Source organism: Coregonus clupeaformis, chromosome 1 (genome assembly GCF_020615455.1).
Source record: "Coregonus clupeaformis isolate EN_2021a chromosome 1, ASM2061545v1, whole genome shotgun sequence".
Taxonomy (NCBI): domain Eukaryota; kingdom Metazoa; phylum Chordata; class Actinopteri; order Salmoniformes; family Salmonidae; genus Coregonus; species Coregonus clupeaformis.
The window spans coordinates 18,366,114-18,385,685 of NC_059192.1; the positions used below are offsets into that span (position 1 = coordinate 18,366,114).

Sequence of the window (19,572 nt, forward strand, 5' to 3'; positions counted from 1 at the left end):
GCAGTAACATTGCCTTCCGCAATAGGGATCAAAACCTGGTCAAACACTGTATTACAGTGAATCAGTGATATTCACTTCTCATAAGCACTGTTCTGAGACCTGCCCCAAGTCTGATAATAGTACAGTATGCACAGGGTCTGGGATATGAAGAACTCCAAGCATGTCAAATGTTTTGATGGTCACATTGGTGCTTTCCTATCTAATACCTCAGGTCGGACCACCAAATGTTAAGGCGCAAAAAATTGTCAAAGACTCCAGTCACCCAAGTCATAGACTGTTCTCTCTGCTACCACATGGCAAGCGGTACCGGAGCGCCAAGTCTAGGACCAAAAGGCTCCTTAACAGCTTCTACCCCCAAGCCATAAGACTGCTGATGGCCACCCAGACTATTTACATTGACCCCCACCCCCCCCAGGGACATCGGTACCCCCCCCCCTGATATGACGTGGGGTCATCTGATTCTGATCTGTTAATGAGGAGGGGGAGGGAATGGGGGGACATTGTGGGAGAAACGGACAGTGACAGTGCATTTATAACTGGTCTCGGTCCTCTGTGTGCTGGGAAGCAGTGGGGGAGGAGGGGATTGGAGTGATGGTTAGAATGAAGGAGTGTTTCAGGTAAAGGAAAAGAGTAGTGCACACCAAAGGATGTAATGTGTAGGAAGTTGACAGGGAGAAGCAGCCTTGTTGCTTGCTCTAGTTAACTTAGTATCAACATAAAAGTCCCTGTTAAGGGTGAGAGTGAAATAAAAGTTCCTCAGGTTTTAAAGACAGCTGTGCAGTCGGAGTGTGCAAAACCCATGATGGAAGGCACAGACTGGGACCGAAGCGCTTCGGACCCACTGGTGAACCACACACCCACACACACACCTCAGGTATAAATAAAATGTGACATCACATGAGCAGCCAGAGCCTCAGTGAACACTGAGTTTTGAGAAGAGGAGGAGGAGAGGAAGGGCGTGGAGAGGTCAGCGTCCACAGAGCCGAGAGTCAGGAGGAGGACAGTATCATTCAGTTTGATCATTCCGACTCGTTCAGAGTGCAACGTCTTCTGAACTCCTGGCCTCGCTCGTGAATCCACTTGTTAGACACTGGAGAGGGAAGATAAAAAAAAACGAAGTCAGGAGGACATTTACACACATCAAAACATGATCAACAAGGACCAAAAAAGACCCACTGGGTCTCAGGGTGTAGGAAATAGGACAGGAGTAAAGGATGTAATGAGAGACTGGTTGGCTCACCCCACTTGTTGCCCACTAGGACAGGGCAGGCTGCGTGCCGCGTACTGTAGTCACCCTCCCCACTGGGAAACAGGTTATACCAGAACACTGCACTACCCTGAAAAGAACCATTTACACATACACACGTTAAGACACAGTTCTTGATTTAGCGTCAACATATCAAATCAATACATCTGTCATGCAAAGAATGCAAAGTGAATACCACAGTTGTGTGTTTCACCTTTTTGGGCCACACTGCAGCTCCCACATCAGTAAAGACAGTGGCGCCCCCTGAAGGCACGTCACTCATCTGCAACAGAGAAGAGAGCCTCGTCAAGCCATCACGTCATACCACTTTAATAGGAGAGCTTTTTCAACATAATTGAAACCCATTGCTTTTTAATGGATTCTTTGAAATTAGATAGATTTACATATGGGTAAATGGAAGACCCAAATTGTATCCATTGTATCCAAATCTATGAACTAGAGCTGAAATAGTGAATTGCTTAATGAGATGATAAAGCAGATACTAACGTAAATGAGCCAGGTGGCGATGCGGTTCCCGGTGCCCAGCTCCTTAAATGCATCCGGTTCATCTTTCTACAAAAAGACATGGAACATACACAAAGGTTCAATAACACTAACAGTGAACTCAGGGCAAAACCCCATCCAGATATGAACCCACTAGCAACAGTTATTGCACGTGTGCCAGCCATCAACAGCCACCCACTGGCTCCGTCGTACAGGTCATATTTCCCACACCAGAATAGAAAGAGAAGCCTTGTTTACCCGTCCAAAGTCAAAGTGGGGCTCGTATTGCCCGCCCACGCCGTAATTTGCCACCTGAGGAGAGATGAACAGAGGACATCAACTCAATAACAGATGCTGTGTTGTCATTAGACACACTTTTGATAGGTTCTTCCAAAGTAGCAAACAGCAGTAAAGTTGATTCCTTTTGCATTCATTGCTTGCACTGAGTTTTTTTTCATACGGTTGCTATAATAGGCATACTGTATGTATATATATTCACATCATTGGTTGCTAAACCCCACAGATGTACTGCGAGGGTATCCCCTCCTGCCAGTGCTCTAGTCCTACTAAACCCCCCCGGAAACCCTGATGTTCGGTTGTGTTACCTGTAGCTCCTCTGCAGTCTGGACGTTCAGGCCGGTGATATCCTCAATGCGCTGGTTTATCTTGTCCACTACTGGATCTTCGTAGGCGGTTAGCCATGCACTGTGATGAGAGATGGAGAGTTTGAGTCGTAAGATACATCTTTATTTAGCGTAAATTGCAGCCAGGCAGCTGAATAAATGTTATTCTAGATTAGTGTGTCCACAATTAACAGAGAAGAGTGCAGCATGGACAGCATGTGTTAGTACTGTACGTTAGAAGGGGTGTACAAATGTAGGATCTTAATTTGATCACCCGGTTGCAGGAGAATCTTCCTGCAATGCAGGAAATATAACATTTGTAGTGCATTTTAGGTTTAGAAATGCTTTTGAAGACTTGATGATTTTCCCTTACGAACCCCTACAATTATGGTCCACATAATAATTCACATTTCCTGTTGCTGCAGGATGATTTTCCTGCTGTAGCAAACTGGCTCAAATTAAGATCCGACATCTGTAGGTGAAGGAAACAGGCTGGTTGAAACAGGTCAGAGGGAACTCCATATTTATCCACAAGTCTCAGAGCAAAACATTTTTTTCTCTCCTTTTGATTTGTTGAAGAATCGCCGTAATTTTTAGATTGTCTCATCGCTGCAACTCCCCAACATGCTCAGGAGGCAAAGGTCGAGTCATACGTCCTCCGAAACATGACCTGCCAAACGGCGCTTCTTAACACCCGCCCGCTGCGCCACTCGGGAGGCCCAGAATCGCCCTAGTTAATGAAAAACCTAAACTAACCGTTTCTCACCAAGGAAGTTGGGGCAGAGTGACCATTTACATGTTGGGGTTATTCATTTAACAACAGAACCCAGTACCTTTATGTTTTAGACCTTGGCAGAAGATGCTGTTAAGTGTCCAGCAAGAAGCAGAGTTGACTGGGCAGACCAAGATCGCACCCTTCCATTGGATAGGAGCCAGGCCTCACTTCGAAGTCAGACAGGCCACATCTCAGGCCCTGTTTACACACCCTAATTTAACATGAATGTGTGTGTGTGTGTGTCCTTTGCATGTGCGTGTTATAAAGACGAATAGGACATGCTTTCAAATTGGCTCAACCTATATTCTGAAGTATACGTGTGTGTGCCCTGGATGACAGGGTTATTTTTGAAGTTGTGTCATTAGGAGAGTCTGGACAGAATGCTGGCTCACATCCTCAGATATAAATACTGCATCAGCTACTATATCAGCTGTATGGTTACAAAAACATTTGCTGTATCAGAGTGCTTCATTAAACCATTTATCTATCAAGAAAAATATACAGCCTAACTGAGAACCCTGATAACTAAATGGCCCTAAGATAATTAATTAATGAACACATTGAGCATGTTTCATGAGCAAAATGCTGAATGAATTTGGCTAATTTAGGTTAATGGGCATAATAAAACTGTAATCTGGGGTCAGAGTTGAGGAACAGAGGAAGGTCACCATGTTTCCATTTGCTCATCAACTACAGTTAATATCTCTCCACAAGGGGGCGCTCTATAGCCACACCACATTAAACAGGCTTGAAGGGAGCAAAGAAGCAGGAAGAAGCCCCCTTTCTACAGGAGGAATTCTACTTTTGAGCTTCCACCCACACACTGAAACAACATTCTGTAAAATAAGCCAGAACCAAGATGACAGAATCTTTTTCAAAGAAAAAGAGCAGGAAAAAATGACTTTGTGTTTGCCACTGCATGGAGTGGGTTGTCATGCCGATAATGTCAATCATCTGATGAGTTGGAGAGGAAAGGGATCGGATTGCATAGGTCAGGAGGAGGAGAGAGGTGGAGAGATAAGTGTATCCGTAAGCAAAGTTCCACAAAGGGGGTGAGGGGTAGGGATGAGCAGCGTGACAGGGCAGACAGGGCCTCATGCAAGCCCCTCTCCTTCACCTTTGACCCCTTACCTCTTGGAGACTCTGTAATGGGCTGTGGTGAGTTTCCCAGTTTGGGGGTCATGCACGGTGGCACGCCTTAGCTAGTATCCCGGACGGTTCACATTACAGTCACAGATCACAGAGAGGAGGACAGAGGCACAGAGGAAGAGGAGAGACGGAGAAATAGAAAGAGAGAGATCGAGAGAGACGTCACTGAATGATCAAGCAACTGTAATGAGAGACAGACTGATGCTAGGCCAGGGCATGCCAACCATGATGTCTAAAACCATTGCAGCACACGACTTGCTGAACTTGCACACTCAGGTAATAGCCACAGCCAAACTTAACTGAGACGCTACCAAAGGAGGATGAGATATTAGCCTGGCCTGGTTGCACCCCGACTACTGTTAATGGAGACATAACAAGCAGGTACTGGACTCTTGTTCCTCCCTCTTGTTATGATCAAAGCAGTGGCAGGACGTCTTGGCAAGAGCACGGGCCCAGAGCGGCGGAATTATACCTTCTTCAAAATCAACCTACCTTCCAATATACCCAAAATGTCTACCACCTCACAAGAACCTTACTTGTTCAGGCAATAATTCCCCAAACATACAAACTGACAATTTACAATCCGTTATAATCATTCTACGCTTAAAGTTGCAGAGTTCACGATTAGCAGTTGTGCTCATGCCAAGGTTCCTGCCCATGCAGAGGGAGAGGATGCAGAGGGGTATGGGGTACAGACAGGGGCAAGGTTGCAGGGTTTGGGGTACAGCGCTGTACCCATCCCTGCCTGCTGGTCTTACCTCTTGCTGATGCGATAGTGGGCGGTCTCCAGTACACCAGTAATGGGGTTGGAGATGGTGGCCCGGCGCAGCTGTGGACACGGGTTACGGGGAACACATTCCCTGTTACACACTGACTGGCTGTTGGACCCACATCCACCACTAGGCTACATTAAGTCTGTGCTGTGTGTCCATGCTGGGCCCCTCTCCAAGAGCTGAACCATAGCTTGAGTTATGGATTTCTATCATTGACATTAATACAGAATTCATGTGAAAGTCTGAGCTATTTGTTGATATGAAGCTATGACTCAGTTATGATCATTTGATTCAGTTATGATCATTTGATTCAGTTATGACCATTTTATTCAGTTGTGATAATTTGAGGTGATGTTCATTGTCGAGTCAAAACTCACTTCAAGTTCTAACGGAGCTATCAAATACTACTGTATGTGCCAAAAAAGTGGGATGTTGCTCTTATCCAGCCAGTGTGTAACAAATAAACAAACACATGGTACACAGTCAGGTCCTCGTGCAGGGTGGCCATCCCCAGTGTTCTTATGGCAGCAATGAAACATGCATCTTAGACACATTCTAACATCTACCACACCTAAGGTTGCAAAAATATTCCCAACATTATCATCCAACAGGAATTCTGGAAAACCACATCCCAGACCCAGTCTTCCCCAGAGGTTGAACTTTGAACTCACCCTGGGTTTGGCCAGCTCTTTGACCTTCTCGATCTCGCTGTTGGAGAGGATGTCATGGTAACGGATGATGCGTGGGCGGTCCCACTCGTCCTCCTGCTTGACGGGACCCAGCACGTACAGGGGGTGGCGGTTGTTGTCAGAGTAACGACAGAACATACGACTCTGACGCCGCGGGGTCTGAAAGATGGAAGAGAGAGAAAGATCATACATGATCAGAGCCTCACCCCCCACCCCCAAAACCCCCACTCTAAAATACAATCTATTTTTGGGCTTAGTTGGGGTCAATTTGCAGTGTACAAATGTATTGAAATAAAGCCTTTCAATAGGACTAGGACTTAAGGCAAAATACATAGCCATTAGAAGCTGTGCATGCAGAGTGGAGGCTGGTGAGGGGTGGATGGTTCACAGTAATGGATGGAAAGGCTTGAACGGAATCAAACAAATGGAAACCATGTGTTTGATGTATTTCCATTCCAGCCATTACTATGAGTCTGTCCTCCGATTTAAAGTGCCACCAGCCACCACTGGTTAGTACAGTTCAGTGGAGGCTGCTGAGTGGAGATCGGCTCATAATAATGGCTGGAACAAAGCAAATGGAATGGCATCAAACACCATGGAAACCATGTGTTTGATGTATTTGATACCATTCCACTAATTCCGCTCCAGCCATTACCATGAGCCCGTCCTCCCCAATTAAGGTCCCACCAGCCACCTGTGGTACAGTTAGTGCCTCTCACCATCTTGATGCCCTCTCCACGACAAAGCTGTTCATATTTCCTCCTCTCAGGCAGGTAGTCTGCAGGTCTGCCCTTCTTGTCAGACGCCTCTCTCTTCTCCCGCTCTCTCTTCTCCTTCTCCTTCTGGCCCTCCTCCGCCTCCACCTTGTTCTGCTTGGCCAGCTGGTACTCAAAGTACTTCAGGTTGCCGTTGGCTCGCTGGTGGGCAGAGTCTGAGAAACACAGTAGACTCAGTTAGGACAGAAGATGAGTCTTCTCAGTATTGTCCTGCGTATTTACAATCAAGACATGAAAAACAAATATCACACACATACTTGGGTGACAGCACTTAAAAATGTATTTCAGTAATCTGACTAGGTTGGATTGGTGAAAGGCAAAGGGAGGTAACCCGGCTTTCAGTTATAGAATCATACACAAAGTATCAATTGGCCTCACAGAATGTATAAGTACTACAGAAGCCTGTACTCACCTAATTTGAGTAGTCTCTTGGTGTAGTCCAAGGCTTTCTCTAGCTCCCCCTGCTGGTAGATGGAGTAGCTGAGGTAGTCTAGGATGGTGACCATGTCCACGTTGGACTCCTCTCCCCAGTCCAGCTGTTTCAGAGCCTGCTCCATCCACAGCTCTGTGTGGTAGTAGTCGGCATCAGAGTAGGCTATCTTCCCCAGCTCAAAGCAGTCCTCCACCGTCATAGGGCTCACAGTGACATCCTTATTGGTTCCTGTGTGTAGATGTTAACATGTGCGGAGTGACACACGCCGCAGACACACAAATGGACACATTCCATCTCAGCAGCGTTTACATGCAGTTCACGTACATGGCATTTACAGTACATTTAAAAGCATTCATGTGGACTAAATGGGGCTTTCCCCTGCATGTGGTGAGCACTGTGCAGGATTTCCCTCTGCAACAGTAGGAACAGCCATCACTGAAACTATAATAGAACCTCTGCCGGCAACACGTCCGATGCTAATCCACTCCTGGTATGCAGCTCCCACCACATGCCCTAAACCCCTAGCCTCTACCTCCCTGTCCCAACACACCTCACTAGGCAGTTCCCCCCCCCGTGGAGATGGTGTGTGTGTGTCCAGCCGGTAGATGCCCTAAACCCCTAGCCTCTACCTCCCTGTCCCAACGCCACTCACCGGGCAGCTCTCCTGAGGAGATGGTGTGTGTGTCCAGCCGGTAGGTGTCCTGGAGTCTCATCAGGGCCTTGGCTGCCCCAGTCTGATCGTCATCATTGGGGAAGTGCTGTCTCTGGATGGTCAGGTTAGAGATGAACCCTGGAGTATGGGAAGGAAAGATGGTTAGGAACCTCAATTCTATTATATGAGGAGATCTTCACACTGGCTGGTATAGATGCTAAAAGATGCTTGGAGAACAAATGGTATGACGTCATTGTTTTAGCACTATCCACTGAGTTTTTAAACTACGGCGCACTACATGGTTCAATTTGCCAACAAATCAGCACAATCTACTCTGAAGCTAAAATTGGGATCATGTATACTCTGCTAATGACCATACAAAAAAATTAAAGGTATCGGAGCAATGTAAAATACAGCGAACTTAGCAAAACGCAGAATGTGGTAAGTGCACGGAGGCCACCATCTATATGCACCTCCGCTATTTCATTCATCTCTGAGTAGAAACAGATCCTGTTCCTAAAAATGCAACATGACTGATTATATTGTGGTTTTTCATCAAGTTGTTCATTAGCAATAATTGGGAAGATTTCATATTTATGTGGTCACAGAGCAGTCATTATAATAGAGGCCTATGGGTAATCCTGACCATCAGACATGTCCTTGAGGACCAGGCTCTCCAGCTCTCCCCACTCGGTGTTGAGCCTCTTCATCAGCTTGAAGGCGTTGACCGGGTGGCCCAGGAAGCCCTCTGGGTCCTGAGTGGCCGTGGCCGACAACACATCCAGCTTCTCAGACCACCTGGACACACCATGGAGGGAAAATGCATTCAGTATAAGCTACTCCTCTTGACCTGCACTGTTGGAACTTATGAATTTCACTGTACCCTGAAATTACATATGTGACCCTGTGCATGTGACTAATAGACTCTAAACTTTAAAAAAATAAAGTGACTCATAAGCAAACAGTGAATAATTTTCATATGCATTTCTACATATGACATTCATCAACTTCATATATGAACTCGTGTATAAACTCCCCCTACACACGCACCTGTCCATCAGCAGCATTGAAAGGCAATAGAGACGAGAACAGTTACATCACGTCCTGCACTTGACACACCCTGTTGGTTTATTGACTGTGTCTCTTTATAGACAAGAGGAAAACTAGATATCTGGTTAGCCAGGCCCATTGTAAGCTAGGGACATGGCAATATGACACCCTCTAAAGACATGTTACAGATAGTATTGTGAAGCAGGATATGTACACCACAGGAGTCTGCGGAGGGGAGAACGGCCCATAATAATGGCCGGAACGGAGCAAATTGAATGGCATCAAACACCTGGAAACCATGCGTTTGATGCATTTGATAACATTCCACTGATTCCGCGCCAGTCATTACCACACGCCCGTTTTCCTCAATTAAGGCGCCAACCAACCTCCTGTGATGTACATTCTTCTCTTTGATAGTCTTTATACCATGGTGCCTTGTGGGAGAGAGTAAAGTGACCAATAGCGAGAGAGAAGCTATCTGGGCATTGGGGCTCTCACTTTATAACCCGTCTCAGCCTATGAATGTGGGAGAAAGAGAAAGATATATAGAGACTGTCTGCCTGTGCATAGGAGCTCTCCGCTCACTTTTTGACCTGCTCTAGTTTGCTCTCCTCAGCTCTGATGTAATCCTTCAGAGAGGTGACCAGGTCCTTCTCTGTGTACAGCAGATCTGTCATCTGACCTGGGGAACACAGCGAAACACAGGGGTCAAAGGTTGTCTAAATGTTTGTAATGTTCATGTCTGTGATAAACCTGTTTTTCATACGTAACAATGTAGTTCAAGTCAAGGTTTGTGACCAAGACAGGCTGGAAGTGATGAAACTACTGAATAAAGGGGTCAATAGAGAGATATTCATGAAAAGAGAGGACATTTAACCTACCGATGGAAGTGAAGAAATCTTTGTCAGCAGAGGATGTGTAAAATAGACAGGTCAACAACACACACCAGACTCCCCTCAGCTCCATCTTTGCACTGCCGCACAGGGGTCTGTAAAAAGAGGTAGACAAGTTGTTAGTGTGTTACATATCATTTAATACCTGTGAGATGTAAGGGCACATGGACACACTATCCACTGATGATGATCTCATGACAGATAGTTTCATAAAAAGATTTGTATTTCGGAGAAGTTAACAGCACCAATCGAAATACTTTTGCGAGTCTCAGCATGCTAACTGGCTGAGCAGAAGCTTGTAAAAATGTGTTGGCCACACTGGGGAGACGGCTTGCCAGACTTGCCTTCAGGACCCACTGAGTCTGCACGCACCAAGTGAATATACAGCCACTGCCAGCTCATGCCCCCTGCCTGACTCTTTTCACAAGTCCTTCGTTCTTTATACAATTACTACTGTGTCATGCTACTCCAAAAAAAAAAAAAACTTCATAGACTCAAAGCTGGGATTTTCAATTACTTTCAGTCTTTAAAAAAAAAGTGTTTTAACTATATGTCTAGCTATAAAAAAAAACAACAACAGACTTGATACTCAGTTCTTGATTCAGACAGTGGCTGCTTGAGACAAAGAGGTCAGTACTCTGTTTGACCAGAGGGCATTTGAGGCTTTAGGACGACAGAGTACAAGCTGGACAGTGAAAGCAGCTGCTGCATCCCAAGGAGAGCAAGGAGCAGAGGGGGCGGGTTGATGTGGGGGGGAAAGGCTTGATTTCCCTTTTGGGCTGCACAAGTAATTACGATAGGTTATCAAATACCCGGGAGAGTACACAAGTTCACACAAACTGCTGGAGCCTGGCAGTAGGTGCTGTAAATAAATAGGCCAATGAGCTTAATTTCCTTTCATGATGGTCTGGATTTTATTTCGGATAGGTAGATACCCTTGAAACAGATGTGCAACAGGTGAACAGAGGCCCATGGCAGATGACCTATCCCTCAACCCTATCTAGGGAAATGGAAAGTAGGTATTTCACCAAAAGGTCAGAAATGTGCGAGATGTGACCCAACAAGACTACAAAGAGCTATTAGGTTAAGAAAACTAGTGAGGACACGCAGAGGTCATGCGTCTGTCTGCTATTACTGTTCACTAAAATAAAGTATAATTGTTCTATAATACAAGCCCACAGCCATATTGTATACAAGCTGTCTAATTGTTTGAAGAAAACTAGTCCTGACATATTCCAGTAGTTGACTGAGAATGTTTGAGTCCTACACTTTTGGTTAGTGCCATCAGGGATCCTTGGAACCTCTTTACCCATAACCCTTAACGTAACCATTTGACAATTTAACTTCAACGGGGAGTATGGACGTCCCAAGGCTACCGGATAGCAAGGACCCTACACTTTTGGAGAGGTTCAAACCAGGGAGTGTAATTCAGGGAGACAAGACTGCCACGTCCATGCCCCTCCCCCATCGCAGGGATTTTTGGGAGCACCATCAAAATAGATTTCCTAGCCTAGAAGTAAACCCTACCGCCAATAACTAGTAAATTAAAGTTTTCCACACCTAGTTTCATTTTCCACATGTATTATGGGTCTACAGCTATGTTTTTGAACGTTCTAATTAGGCTATTATCTACTCTTGAAATGCCAACATGTGTGCAACAATGTATCAACCAATTGTTTCCAGCAACATGTTACTGTCACATGTAGCAAGGAAATAAATACATCGGAGATAAACACCCCGCGCATAGCTAAGTTTTACTGCAGCTGCGACACAAAACTTTTTAATACCTTCACACATGTTGTTCCTACTGTACAGCAGGCCAAATCAAAGCTATGCCAAATATCAGCAGCAATAAAATGAAAATAACTCAAATGTATTGTTTCATTTGCAACAACGATGTGACTGAAACACAATTTTACAATGTAGCGGTAACATCAAGGTGTTATTTCAGAGAGGGATGCAGCAGACCAAAACGAATGGTCATTATGACTGTAATGACTGAGGAAATGTGTCTAATAGTTCAGTGAGCAATATCATACAAAGCATACATCATGCAGTAATTTAGAACATCAATTACATATTTTGGTACCTTATTCGGCTCAGCACTGCGTTCGGAAGAGGGTTAAAATCCCCACGTCGTTTGCCACCGCTGTTTTATCAAAATCCTCGGTATTTTGAACTGGGCTGCGGTTAGCTGGTAGGTTTACGTGCCAGTTTCCGTTTTCTCTTCATTGCCATTATACAGAATGGTGAATGTCGCCACCTGGCGGTTCAATTTAAACAATGAGTGAAATACAGTAGTGCTGTGTAAACCTGTGCCCTGGTTTTAATGTCTATGGGATATTCACTCAAAACTATGCCAGTCAGTCTTTCAATAAAACAGCATGTTTAAAAAAAAGAGAGGGACTGTGAAGAAAAATAAATAACATATATATATATAATTTTTGTGTTGTTGTCATTTAGCAGACGCTCTTATCCAGAGCGATTTACAGTTAGTGAGTGCATAATTTTTTTTTCATACTGTCCCCCGTGGGAAACGAACCCACAACCCTGGCTTTGCAAACGCCGTGCTCTACCAACTGAGCTACACGGGACTATTTTTAAGGCTAGTTGTTTTCTCTTAAAAACAACATTTAAAAACCATGGAAAATATTGTTGTTTTTCATCCATGAAATGTCACCATTAGTTAATAGTTAGCTAACAATTGCATGATAATATATGTAATTGAATGGTTACTACTATCATTATTCATTTATACAGTTTACTGGTCAGGACTCTTATTTTGAAGGATTAAAAAAAGCGTTCCACAAAAGTAGAAGATCCACAGGGACGTCACTAGTCAACACAGCCACAAAGTCATAAATCCCGCCTATTTCTACAATTTATCTTCTTAAAATCTGATTTTAAATCTAACCTTAACCCTAAACTTAACCACATGGCTAACCTTATGTCTAAGACCAAAAAGCAAATTTTTTTGTTTTGATGATTTTTTGAACGATCGGCCTATAGCCAATTTTTAGTTTGTGGCTGTGCTATTTAGTAGAAACCGATCCACAGAAGGGAAAAAAGCGTGACCCGGAAGTGCTTCATTGGTGGCGCAACATCATAAATAAGCCGTGCTTTCGTCGAAGTTGCTAGCCAGCTAGTCGTCTGGTTGCCAGATATGCTTTCTTAAACGATTAGTAGATGTAAGGTATGAATTGTAGCGTTTTAACTGACAGTTTTAATATATCAATGATTACTACATCATTTTATAAATTCGTTTCCATCCATTTGACCAAAGAATGGACGGGGCGTTAGCTAACATTTCCGTGAGAGTCGATTGGATTGCTTAATGTATTTCTGCACGGTTACCGGCTGGCATAGACAAGCCAACTGTGTGACTGAAATGACTGTTTCTACCCCAACATTTGTTCATAACGTTACTGTGCTATAGAAGAGGAATCTGTTTTGTATGCAACTAGTCCATTCGGCTAGCTAGTTAGCTACCCAAGGCCAGATAGGCATTACGTTTAGGGAAAGCGGTTATCATCATAATTATCATCATGGCCAGTATTGATGTGAGCACAAGCGAAGATGGACCTGTCAACGGGCACACGTCATGGGCTTGCAAATCACAGGAGCGCCAACTCTCTGACATCCTTCTCCCAGTACAATCAAGTGACAACACTGACATCAGTCAGATCGACAGAGACACACCAAACGGGTAAGACACCTTGTTTATCATCTTCTCCACTGACAAACATTCCCATACCACAGTGACCTCGTCAACCTTTAAAGGATCACACATAAACTGTTTATGCATGCCTTAACTCAAATTGAAACGTTACAGGAAACCCCAGACTGTCATAGCTAGCTATCTAGACTAACTTCCACTCTCTAGAATAGTTAAAGCACCAATATTCAAATCCTTGATTTTCTTAATCAAAATACTGTTACCCTCTGACATTTGATCTCACACTTGTGTTTGTCCTCCTCAGGTGTGTTCCAGTGCTCCTGGAGCAGATAGAGGAGGGGTCTCCGTGTGTCATCACCCTGTGCTGTGCACCCCACTGCCCTGCCCTCATCACCAGCCTGCTGGTGACCAGCGAGGCCCGCACAATTGAGGTCTACTCCCAGGCTGGGGACTACTGTGGCACCTGCCGCGGGGAGAGAGACCCCAACGCACAGCCTGACAGGTAGATGGCTACTTCAACTGTGAACTCTTTATCTGCACCCCATTTGGTACTATTCCCAATATAGTGCACTACCTTTGACTAGCTATAAAGGGAAAAGGGTGCCATTTTGGGACTCACCCCCTGGAATAGTTTGAATGATTAAGCAATACAGCTGTGGATAACTATTGCACATCTCTGTATGTTTGACAGCGTAGCACCTTTTTTTGTATTAACAAATATTATTCTAAAAGGTTTATGGTATGGCTTTGGCATTTCCATGCTAAAGGATCCATAAGCACCACAATTAGTCTATATTTATTTTAAATGAAGGCATATATACTTTTTTTTCAACCATTTTCTAGCGTAAATATTAGGAATAAGCAAAGGCTTTGATTTCTGGTCAAACAGATGGAAAAGTGGTTTCAGAAAATATCTGCCAGAAAAGACCGCTGCCAGTTAATATCAACACCTGTATTTAGTTATGGAGAAATTAAATACATGAGGGAGGATAATGAAAGTTCACAAAAGTAACAAGTAAAGGTAGACCTACCAATTAGTGTTTGGTTTATATCTGTTTGGTTTATGGATTATTAAGTGATTAAAACAAAACATTCTGTTACCAAATTTCATTTGAATGTCCACAGGTTTTTTTTTTTTTTGGTACCGCTTCGGACCGGCTAAAATTTCAACGTCCACAGATGTTGATTTTTGGTCCGGACCAGCCTTGATTTGGCCCAAACATCCGGTCTGGACCGGACCAAATCTGAACCAATCATAGACATCTATGTTTCACAAGTTTGGAGAGTACAGTAAAGTAAAAAAAAAGTTGAGTATAGTAGAAGCGTTATATTCAGTACAGTACACTAGAGTTGAGTACACTATAATGTATTGTACTGTACTGAGCTATACTCTACTGTACTAAACTATACTATACTGTGCTGTACTTTAATGTCCAAACTTGTGGAACATAGATGTCTATAATTGGTTCATATTTAGTCTGTTCTGGACCAAACAAATTTGGTCTTGTTTGGGGGCGGAGCTCATTAAAATAATAGCCTGTGTGTAGAATAACACCCAAATATGCAAAGGAGGATATTGCATATTTATACCTTTGTACCTATTTAGGATACATCACCATGAAGAGAATGGCATTCTTATCCATAATTATGCATTTCTGTGTAGTACAGATCAGGGACCCATGATGCAATTCCATTACGGGGTATAAATCCACTTCACTTACTGTAGTTCAATAACCCAAATATATATATATTTTTTAAGTCAAGGTGTCATGTCATAGCTGACACCCCATTCTTTCTGCAGACATTTTTTAAACTTAATTCGGAGCAGATATTTATCTTTTTGGAAAGTGTGGTCACATAAAAAATGGACAGATTTTACCGAAATTCTGTTACCAAACTTTGCATCTGCACAGTTCTACCAGTAACTGTTTTTTTGTAAAAATGTCTGTGTAAATTGCTAAAAGCAATCCTTATGCATAGAGTTGTATGGTTTGTTAAACTTAGAAATTCATGGTTTTTGTTTGGCATACATTTCAAAGAGAAAAATCTGTCTCAATGCAATTCTGTTGCCCTCTTCTAAATGGGTACAGTATGATAATTGAGTGTAGTATGATCTGTCCTTTTTTTATTGCTTGCCAGTGCAGAGAGAGGACCCTTCTACAGGAATCACTTAATATTGGAGTCCCCTACCACATCATGTGAGGTGAAGGTATGTATGTCAACCACAGCTTTCAAATTAACAGTAGTTTCTGTCCCATTCCTGTTTATTCCCTACTAGCACATAGCCATGTCTCTGTGAACATGAAATCCATTGACCCATCCCCTTTTACCTGTCTAGTTATCATAGTGTGGGTGGAATGGTATGGGTGATGCCCTCTCCTGGGCTATAACCTCTGTTTCCTCAGCTGCTGTCTCTTGGTGGGCGAGGGAGCGTGGCTGTGGCTCGGGTCGTGATGGGCCTGCAGACAATGACATCTGCGGACTGCTCTCTGAGCCTGGGGCCCAGCATCGACATGCTCCGTGTGCAGTCCATGATGGAGGAAATGGGCACCAGCCTCTCACCGGGGGCCCAGAGCCTAATGAACATGGTCCAGTTTCAGCAGAAGGTGGGTTCTCCGCTGACGTCAAAGCATCCACAGTCACCAATACCAGTCAAAAGAAGCCTCAGTGGAAAATTACACAGGCTGGAATTACACAGAAGACACTGTCTCTATTGTATTCTATTGTATTGTTCATTCTTCTACCCACTAAGATGGCTGTCGGATAGCGAGAAGCTCAAGACTAGTGAACAGAGAACACAGAAGACAATCGCTGTATTGTATGGTAATCAAGGTCTTTGGTGTTTTTCCAGAACAAAGCTGACTCACTGAGTGGGTTTCTGCCCTTCCTCTTGGGCAGTGGGGCTCTCTCTGCTCTTGCTAAAGGAACTAACGGACCCTCTGAAGCTACAGCTGACATTCAACAGCCTTCAGTCAACACCAGCTTCCAGCCAGACAAGATGTCTGACTCTGCCTCCTCAGATCCATTTCCCCAGTCTCGGGCAGCCTCCAATACTCACACCAGCCTGGCAGACATGATGTCACCCTTCCTTAATGGCCAGCCAGGAGGACGGAGGCCCTGCATCGGCCCAGACATGCTCCCTATGCTACAGAGTGTGTGTGGGCAGGTGACACAGCTCCGCATCGAGGACGCCTCAAAGACATCCAGTGGCCCGCGGTGAGTATGATGACTGGTGGTGGCTTTATGGCGGGGCTAACTACAATGTAAAACTCCCTCTGAACATTTACATGGTGTGGTCGGAGTAGAATGGAGTCCAGATGTTGTGGTTAGGACTCAAGTGGATGGGGGATGTCAGGGCTGACCATGTCTGTCTGTGGGTTTGGTAATGGTTCTGGCTGCATTGTGGTGTGTCTCTGTTTATGTTCCAGGAAATGTCTGTGTATGGTTTGTGTCTGTATGACTGTGCAGGTCTTGTTGTCATGGAAGACTTCTGGTCCAGTGAAACCTGTGAGAATAGCGAGGATATGTTCGAGTGCAATGTTAACATGGGAGGGTGACAGCACTAAAGGGAGATCCTTTAATTCCTATGAAAACCTATTCTTTGATGGATCGTCTGTCTTGCAGGCAGGAGCATGTCTGCTGCAGAGAGCTGGAGCAGGTTATGGAGAGACGTCTGGGCCAGATGGAGAGGAGGCTGATGGAACACATGGACCAGCGGCTTGACGCCCTGCAACTGCGCCTGGAAACGGCCTTACTGCAGACCCTGGACCTTCCCCTTAGCCACCTCAAGACCACAGCACCCATGCTTGACCAGCCTCAGGCCCTGCACTAACTTCAGACCTAGTTCCTGCACTAACTCAATCCCAACTCCGGCCTCTATCCAAACCACAGCCCCTGCCTCATCCCCTACCCCAGGCCCCACTGACTCCAGCCCCTTGCATTGACTCCAGCCCCTACCCTACCCTATCCCCAGCCCCATGCACCAGTCACAGCCCCTGCACTGACTGCGACCAATAACCTGCACCCAATAACCAGCACTCAATAAACTGAACCCAATAACCCAACTCTCCAGAGACAAGCTGCTTTTGACTGTAGTTTTACCACTTGCGCATGTTTGTAAAATAATGTCTGTCTGTGTGTGTTGTAAATTTGACTCCCTTTCATATTCTGTATATTAACAGACGGTTTAAATAACTGCACTGTATGATCAAAGAGTGAAAATAAATGTATTTATACTGTAACAACTACAGAACATTTTTGTATTATTCTTTGAGCAAGGGTAAATATAAAAAATGATCTAACAAAACATGCTCTCCAGTCCACACCTGCTAAACATATTCATTCCTCTGTAATGTAAAAAAGTAATGTTTATGTTGGTAAAGGTGAAGCACTAGGTGGAGCCGTTGGTTTGATGTCTTTGGTAGGACTCCATTACAGCATTACAGAGGGCTCCATTGCTGCATCCTTGAAAAGGTCACCACACCCCGGGCCGATCTTTCCGGGAAAAGCTCAGCTGACTAAATAGTTTAAGGATTATGTAAAACATGAATTTACCAGCATGATGTGCTGGATGTTTGCCGTGGATTACAGTACCAGCTAAATCAATAAAGAATTATCGAGAAGAATACTCCTTTGTATAAATCATGGTCATGCATCAAACAGGATGGAAAGAGTGGAATCCCACTGGGCAGACAGTCAGTCCAATGTGGTGTCTACCACTGACTGCTTTTTCAAACCTGGAAGATGTGGATGTCTGTGTGTTGTCCACACTCCTGATCATTCTACACTCACCCAGTGAGCCAGGTCACAAGAGTGGGCCAACGTTTCCCTCCAGGACCTGTAGACTAGACATACATACTTCAGACAGCTTCAAACTACAGAGCCATAGGTCAGTGCTGGTTGACTGGACCCAGCCAGGCAGAACAGCTTCCTGTGAGCAAACAGCAGGTCCTGGGGAAAAAAAGGCATGTAGAGCGATACCAACTGTATCAACAATATCCGACTGCTGGTGCTCCAACTCTGCATGGCTATGGAGGGAACAAATCAAAACCTGTTGGATTTCTGAAGTGTAAAGTAGTGAAGAACACTCCACAGCGTTTCACTACTGTAGCCTACTATGTCTGTCTGCTCTTAGAAATCAATGCTCTATTTGTAACATACAGATTAGGGCCTGTATGTCACAGAGTAGGAGTAGGATCAGTTTTATACAGGCCCAGAGCAATAAATGTGTTAATGATTTGAAGGCAACAGTGAAAGATCTGCCTCGGGGCCTGTTGGTAAGAAACCCCTCTCAGATCGACATCATTCTGATATATTGTACTGTTCATTTTTTTTTTTTTTGGGGGGGGGATCAGCTTTAATATTGCAGATAGATTGTGTTGTTAGTTAGCACAACGGTATTCTCATTTGGCCCCAGTCCAACACTCATATTAACCTAGATGGATGAGTCATCCAATAAATGGTACACTTTTATTAATACACATTCATCATATCCTTAGCATTCATCTACACTGTAACTGTAGCCTTTCAGGGGGTAGTCTACTTCCCCACTAACACATGGGAACTACATTAACAGCAGATCGCTTAGTTTGACTGATGGGGCATTTACAGTATTTCTAGAAGCCTTGAGCTATCCTTTACAGTACATTAACCAAACATTTAATCGGTGAGGCCTCTGAAACTGATGTCACACTGTGGTTGCATCCCAAATGGCACCCTTTCCCCTATATATCGTGCACTACTTTTGACCATATCCCTATGGGCCCTGGTCAAAAGCACTGCACACTACATAGGGAATGAGGTGCCATTTGGGATGTGTGAAAGGTAAGAGTGAGGTCATGTTTTCCATCTAGGTTCCATGCTTCAGCCGAGCCCAAAGAACATGCAACGGAACGGATACTGTAGATTATTATGTAATGGATCCTTCCCTGTATATAAATCACCTCATACTGTGGGTAATTCATATAATACTTAATGTCGCACCCTAGCAGTTCACTGAGGATATAAATCAAATCAAATCAAATCAAATTTTATTGGCCACATGCGCCGAATACAACAGGTGCAGACATTACAGTGAAATGCTTACTTACAGCCCTTAACCAACAGTGCATTTATTTTTAACAAAAAAGTAAAAATAAAACAACAACAAAAAAGTGTTGAGAAAAAAAGAGCAGAAGTAAAATAAAATAACAGTAAGGGAGGCTATATATACAGGGGGTACCGGTGCAGAGTCAATGTGCGGGGCCACCGGCTAGTTGAGGTAGTTTAAGTAATATGTACATGTGGGCAGAGTTAAAGTGACTATGCATAAATAATTAACAGAGTAGCAGCAGC

General features: G+C 44.2%; 2 protein-coding genes across 3 annotated transcripts; one reads left to right on the plus strand and one right to left on the minus strand.

The window, feature by feature from the left end:
* Positions 1-358: 358 nt before the first annotated feature.
* On the minus strand, positions 359-11,783 carry LOC121536982 (prolyl 4-hydroxylase subunit alpha-1). Of its 2 annotated transcripts, XM_041844877.2 has the most exons (16): positions 11,653-11,783; positions 9,552-9,658; positions 9,256-9,352; positions 8,267-8,418; positions 7,621-7,758; positions 6,948-7,196; positions 6,479-6,690; positions 5,742-5,918; positions 5,056-5,126; positions 4,280-4,345; positions 2,356-2,455; positions 2,009-2,062; positions 1,754-1,819; positions 1,461-1,529; positions 1,241-1,337; positions 359-1,090 (listed from the first exon to the last, which is right to left on the minus strand). In XM_041844877.2, the coding sequence occupies exons 2-16, from the start codon at positions 9,634-9,636 to the stop codon at positions 1,020-1,022; spliced, it is 1,704 nt and encodes a 567-aa protein (XP_041700811.2). In that variant the 5' UTR covers positions 9,637-9,658; positions 11,653-11,783; the 3' UTR covers positions 359-1,019. The 2 variants fall into 2 exon arrangements, with proteins under 2 accessions (XP_041700811.2, XP_041700657.2); XM_041844723.2 differs by lacking the exon at positions 4,280-4,345.
* Positions 11,784-12,671: 888 nt separating this feature from the next.
* On the plus strand, positions 12,672-17,483 carry c1h10orf88 (chromosome 1 C10orf88 homolog). Its single transcript, XM_041844599.1, has 6 exons — positions 12,672-13,269; positions 13,544-13,741; positions 15,379-15,448; positions 15,645-15,845; positions 16,091-16,455; positions 16,864-17,483. The coding sequence occupies exons 1-6, from the start codon at positions 13,109-13,111 to the stop codon at positions 17,069-17,071; spliced, it is 1,203 nt and encodes a 400-aa protein (XP_041700533.1). The 5' UTR covers positions 12,672-13,108; the 3' UTR covers positions 17,072-17,483.
* The last annotated feature ends 2,089 nt before the right edge of the window (positions 17,484-19,572 follow it).